We start from the raw sequence: 6,251 nt of genomic DNA on the forward strand, positions 1-6,251 counted from the left end.
TGTCCCTGCAGCACACGGTCATGATCAGAGCTCTCCTTTGAGAGTAGTCCGGATACCTGCCGCAGTGTTTGCTTGGCCAGCTGGAAATGTGTGTTTGTGTGTGCGAGAGAGAGGAAGATGAGAGGCAAGTGAAGACCAGGTGGTCACCAAGGTCTTAAGGGAAAACTTTATAACAGGAGAGGACTGGCTCACAGCTTTCTGCATCCTGTTGTGTCTACAAGCTTCAGCAACACCACCATTTCCCCTTTTGAACTCGTAAGCCTGGTCAAAGTCCCCTTTTTAGGTGCGCTTGTTGTTGTCCAGGATTCCTCACAATATGACTTTTATATTGTTTTATACACTGTAAAGAAGACAGTATGTTTTTTAAGTATTACTACAGACTGCAGGGCAATGGTAACACAATCACCAGTAATAACTCAAATTGTTTTTTATTATAGGCTATTTTAATCTTTCATTTTTACATATACCACATTATAGAAATACATGTAACATGTGTATATCTTAATGAAAAAATAGAAAAGAAATTGAACCTTTTTGTGCTTTAAATGTAACGGTAAATAGATTAACAGAAATGACCGTGTGAAGTTAAAAGCGGTCAGCAACTGTAATTTAAAAGCTCCATCAACGAACATGAAAATGAAGTTCCACCAGTTTGTCCACAGTGATCTCTGCAGTTATTTAATGGCACAATGTATAAAGAAGTCATTAACTCTTGGTTCTAATACGGCAGCACTTAAGAGGAGAAAAAAGGGGGAGTGTAAAGTGCGTGTTTGACCAAGTGTAGGCCTTAAAGGTTAGAAGGTGGTTAATATTTCTTGTATACAGCACCTCTGAGTTGTAGACAGGCCTGCATCCATATCTGTAAATGTTAAGTATAGAATGGAAACAAGACTTATACGTTGTACATATAGAGATATTTTTTAAAGTTGCTTCACACAGAATCATTTCTGTGTAACTTTAAAACTTTAGGTTCTTATTGCTGGATTAGGATTAAAGTTAAGACATCTTTGAGACTGATGGCCAAATGAGTTGAAAGTGTATTGTTTCTCTTTTGATTTGGCTTTTTTTGTTTGTTTTTTTAGTTTGTTTTTTTGAAATTTGAAAATAAACAATCAGACACAGGCCCATCTAGTTATGCTGCTTTACTACAGAGCATCAATAGCCTTGGAGACTTGGCCGAAGACATCATCCACTGGCAGCTCTGAGTCAACCTGGGCAAAATAAGATGACAATGGATGCGTTAGAATATATGTTGACGTTTCACGTGAGATTCAAATGTTGTTTTTCCGCTGTCGCAGCAGTCGCACACACCTTCCTGACAATACCACGGCTCTCATAAAAGGCAATCACTGGCTCGGTTGCTTTGTAATACAGGTCCAGGCGCTTCTTGATGGTCTCCTCGTTGTCATCAGAGCGGCCGCTGGTCTCACCGCGTTTCAAAAGCCTCTTGGCCATAGTCTCTGCTTTTGCGTCGACGTACAGCAGCAAGCAGGGTTTGCCGATCTGGGATCAAAGACAGTTTGTTCATTTAAGCTTCCGTCTTTCTTTCTTTTTTTTTTTTAAATCATTGCTGCAAAGATGAATTAAGCCCATACCTTCTTCTCAAACTCCTCCCCCTGCTTCACCTCACGGGGATAGCCATCAATAAGGAAACCCTTGGAGACATCAGCCTTGGCAATCATGGCTTCCTTAATCATGTCTAAGACTGTGTCCTGCAGGTAGCCCCAAAACATTATGATCAATCTTCACTATGATATGGCACTGACAAAAAAAGGTGTCTTAGAAGAGCTGACACTTGTATTTTGTCTTTTCATTTAGTATTGGACAAAAAAAACATGAAACCTTTTGTTTTCTTTTAAATTATGCATACTCGCAATTATTTCAGTTATAGTGCCCTCTCTTACCAAAGGTACCAGCTCTCCCTTCTGCATGATGGCCTGGAGATGCTTGCCCCTCTCAGAGCCAGAAGCCACCTCAGCACGGAGCAGATCCCCAGATGACAGGTGAGTGTAGCCGTACTTTGCCACTATCTTCTCACACTGGGTGCCCTTTCCAGAGCCAGGCCCACCTTTAAAAGAAGATTAAACAAAAAAAAAAAACAGTCATGTGGCATGAAGGCAAATAAAAGCTAAATGCGCTACTGCTAAAGTGCTAAGAGCGGCTCAGGGTACTTACCCACAACAAAAATGATCTTGGCATCTTTGAGCTTGTCTGAAATGAGCAGGCACAGACAAAGTTATACATGCGTGAATCGGGAGGTTTTTCTTGACAGCAAAAGTTCAAATCACAAGGAAAACCTTTTTGTAACAAACCGTCTGGATAGTCGGATGTGGAGGAAAGACGCGCACATGATGAAGAAGAAAACACGTCCATTTTTAACTGCTGCAACAGGCTGTTTAGACTGAGCTTGTTTATGTCTAGCTTAGTGCTATTGCTTAAGTAGTGTTGGCATGGCAACTGTTGTTATCCCTTGTTTTGTTGCCAAGTGTTCCCAGGCACTTATAACAAAGTCTGAATTGCAAATCTAGCCAATAAGGCCATTTCCATTTGTTTTTAATCATATTCTGCGATCGTGTCTGGGTTTTTCATTAAATGCAATATCACGACAAAGAATCCGAGCGCAATATTTTTAAAATGTACATATTAAAACCTTCCCTGTGTTATCCAAACTGTCCAAAAGAGGGCAGTAGAGTCCATGGAAACGCAACCGTCTGTCTGCTTTCCTTTACTCCATTAGATTAATAATAAACACACAAATGAACACGTTCCACCTCATTATCATCAATAAAGAGACATTTATAATAATACTTGAACAGGTGTATTAATTACCTGCCATTGTGTTACGTCTGAGTGTTTTCGGTCAACTAAAAGAGAGAAAAGGACACAGAAAAGTGAATATATTCACAGAAGATACATACAGCAAGCAAGGTCAAGCAAGGCATAGATTTATAGGTAGCCCTTTAATGTATAAATCAATAACTTTGGATTATGTATGCATGATCACCTTAATTACTGTGCCAGATTTAGGCTATAATCACCATAACAGGGTCGTTTTCACCTCTACATATTCTTTAAGCAATACAGGACAGTTTTGTGTGCTCAAAAGATCAAATTGCTCTATTTAAAATAGTTTTTTTGTTTCATTTCATTTCATTTTAGAATAATTCCCAGCATAAAATTGAAAATAATTTTGATATTTCAGTATTTATAATTAAAAGTTTAACAGAATTCATATGAAATCTTTAAGGAATTGACACAAAAGCAGAGAAAATTTTGGAGTAGATGTCATAACAATTTTATATTTTACACAATATTCCAACTTTTGGGGGGAAATTGGTTTTGGTAAAGCTGGCAATATTACTATTCCTGGTAAAGTCACAACAGTTTGTTTGTGTGTGTGTTTTGTATAGTATAATGTAGGAAAAGCCAGTTATCTGGTGTGTCATTGAGAGTACAGTGTACTGAGCACGACTGAGCAGACACAACAGCACACAGCATGCTGTTAATGGCAACCCTGCTTTTCTTTCCTATAGTGTTAAAGCTGGTATGAGCATATTTTGATTCACAAAACCTTTGGCGTAATAAAATACCTTTTAGTGTTGTATTAATAGACCTGGGCATATCTAAAAAAGACAATAGCCAGTTTGTTTCCTGTTTACACGTCCGTTTTAGCTGACTCAAAGACAGAAGTCTGAAGAATGAGGAAGAAGGCTGGGTTGCTGGCATAAATAGGCACGTTCAAGTAGCTGCATGTCCGTCTGAACATACAGTTGAAAAACAAAATACTTTAAAGCAGTGCCAGTCAAAAATATGCCCACACACTCTGTCAAAGTTGTCATGTATTGTTTCCTAAATTAAGCTGCTGTGCACTGAGGTGAGTTTTTGCACTACTTGTGTGCCTTTGGAGTTATGCATACAGCACTTTTTGGCTATTGTGCTTGTTACTATGTTACACACATGAAACAAATTGGCTAGCTATAGTCTTAAAGTAACTTAAGAAGCTGCTTGTATGTCAAATTAAATGTGTGTCAAAAGGCAAGAGAGTACTTCTCAGGTTACTTGGTGCCTCCAAGTGCCTTGGCATTGGCACTAAAAAGGAAAGGACACACTGTACACCAGAAAAAAAACATTATATGGTGACAAATATCTTCATAGGTGCAGTGTTGGACATTTTGAGTGTAATCGTGGACCGTGTATTTAAATGAACAACTAAAAAACAGTATTTTAGGATTTATTATTTAATAGGAGTTAAATATTCCTCAAGGATCTCCAGGAACTGTTTTACTGTGGCAAGATTTTATTAGAATGCATTAAAAGAACCACACCTCGAGGAGTAGCATTAAATTAATTGAAACAAACCTGACCTGGTGACATTGCAGCAGTTTGCATTTTATCTAGCCCTTGCAATTCAAATAGTACAGTTTGCATAGTGCCAGGTTGCAAAATACGCTTGCAGAACAGTGCGATATGAGTCATTTTATGGCTAAACTGCCAGACAGAAAAAGCAAGATATACATTAAAGTATACTTAATCTGAAGGAAACTTGTACATTCCTAAACCTAGTGTGTGCTTCTTGGTTTGCATTAAAAGTTTGTCAGCTTGTTCTCTGATTCTCACTTGTACTACGCCTCAGTGCTCCCTGCCGTTGCTTCTCAGGTGTCCAGTTGTATGTCAGCAGCCATTAACCCTGTGGTCTGGGTAAATGTCACTCGGAGGCTGACATCTGAGTCAGCACAGAACCTGTTTTGGGAGTCTCTGTGTGGCCTATTATGGTGCCACCTTCTGTGTCCTGACATGTCATATGTGTACTAACTCCTGATTGCACAACTCCTAGGTGTGGGCATGGCATTTAACACTGTCTGCAATTATGGAAGGGAAACTACATACTACATTTCCTCGGGAGAGTCTTAACAGAGACTTGGTGTCTAAATTGTCCCTGCACCACCCTCATGTCTAATTACCGTTTTTAAACATGCGGCCCTGCTAAAAAAAGACTCAAGCCGATGTGCAGCTGTTAAAGGTTATCTGTCAAGCATTCCTAAAAAGCCCATGGAGATGAAGCTCTGACTGACCGCCCCTGAAAGCAAAACACAGAAAGCGATGATCTAACAGCACATTCTCCCTGTAAATCGTTTGGTTACCAGGGTGCTCTGCGGTTTTAATTGAGAGCGCTGTCCCTTTAAGGGAAATCAGGGGACCCTTTGACGTCAGTGCGGTGGGAGATATTCCGTGTTGTTTGTGGAAGGATGGAGCATGAGACATTCAATTGTTTGCTGTGGGTGTTATTAATGTGTCTGTGCTCCAAATTGCACGTAAAAACAGGAATCAATAGCACTCAGCCCTCATCAGCTGCTAATGATCCTCGCGGGCTCTGAAAGCTTTGCAGCGGACTTTAATGGCTACGCGGGGTTGCATGAAAATGCCCTTTTAAATGGCTGCAGGTTCAGGAGAATGTTGACACGGTATCAAAGTAGAAGAAACCAGAGAAGGAAAAGTCAAAGCAAAACAAGCAAATACAATCAGTGCTAATTATAGTTTTGGGGATAATTATGATGTAATGCCTTAAGTAACATCACTGTGAATGACAGACGAGCCCTGCATGCCTTTACACTGCAAAGAAATCCATGATTGGCTCCTTTGGCACATAAAGAAAAAAAGAAATGTCAACCATTTTAAAGTGTGACTAAACGGTCCCATGACAGTTCCCATAAGACCCTCTGCCTCTGTCATTCCCACTCTCCATCCCGTCAAACAGCCCTGCCCACTTTGTCTCTCCGATATTCCTCTATTTGTCTCCCTCTCTGACAAGCCCAGCCCTGTTCAGAGGCGTTTCCTGCCTGTTTTCCTCTATAGAGCCTTTGTCCTCTGTACTGACCTCTCTTTCGCGTTGTGGCTTTAGATCTCAGCGCAAGGGGCTGCTGTCCCTGGATCCCCGTGTGCGTGTGACTGCACAGTTCCTGCTGCACGCCAGCCCTCCCTCTCCGCTTCTATGCCTTTTTATAGCTCGCCTGAGCCTGCTCAAGTTTGCATTGCATTCTGGGTAGGAGGGAGGAAAGAAGGGATGATGGACAGGAGGAAGTGGGGAAAGCGGAGTGGCATGGTCTGACAGCTGCACATCAACACACCCCCTTAGTAAATTAAAATCTTGTGGTCAGTGTGTCTTTGCAAGTTTGGGGGATATCTGATGAGAAGAAGAGGACATGTGACATGCAAAAATGCTCAGTGTTTGAGGAAGTTTGATTAAGTGATAT

At 40.6% G+C, this 6,251-nt stretch overlaps 1 protein-coding gene across 2 annotated transcripts; it reads right to left on the bottom strand.

Annotated features, from left to right (window-relative positions):
* Nucleotides 1-416: 416 nt before the first annotated feature.
* ak1 (adenylate kinase 1) lies at nucleotides 417-6,023 on the bottom strand. Of its 2 annotated transcripts, XM_086300877.1 has the most exons (7): nucleotides 5,876-6,023; nucleotides 2,830-2,864; nucleotides 2,176-2,211; nucleotides 1,905-2,068; nucleotides 1,596-1,712; nucleotides 1,312-1,503; nucleotides 417-1,211 (listed from the first exon to the last, which is right to left on the bottom strand). In XM_086300877.1, exons 2-7 carry the CDS (start codon nucleotides 2,834-2,836, stop codon nucleotides 1,146-1,148), a joined length of 582 nt encoding a protein of 193 aa, XP_086157003.1. In that variant the 5' UTR covers nucleotides 2,837-2,864; nucleotides 5,876-6,023; the 3' UTR covers nucleotides 417-1,145. The 2 variants fall into 2 exon arrangements, with proteins under 2 accessions (XP_086157003.1, XP_086157002.1); XM_086300876.1 differs by lacking the exons at nucleotides 2,830-2,864; nucleotides 5,876-6,023 and adding an exon at nucleotides 2,313-2,461.
* Between the last annotated feature and the right edge of the window lie 228 nt (nucleotides 6,024-6,251).

The sequence above is a fragment of the Aulonocara sp. 'chitande type north' Nkhata Bay genome, linkage group LG7, assembly GCF_057382095.1.
Source record: "Aulonocara sp. 'chitande type north' Nkhata Bay isolate Kocher_YH1m ecotype deep benthic linkage group LG7, A_spYH_male_GT1.1, whole genome shotgun sequence".
Lineage (NCBI taxonomy): Eukaryota > Metazoa > Chordata > Actinopteri > Cichliformes > Cichlidae > Aulonocara > Aulonocara sp. 'chitande type north' Nkhata Bay.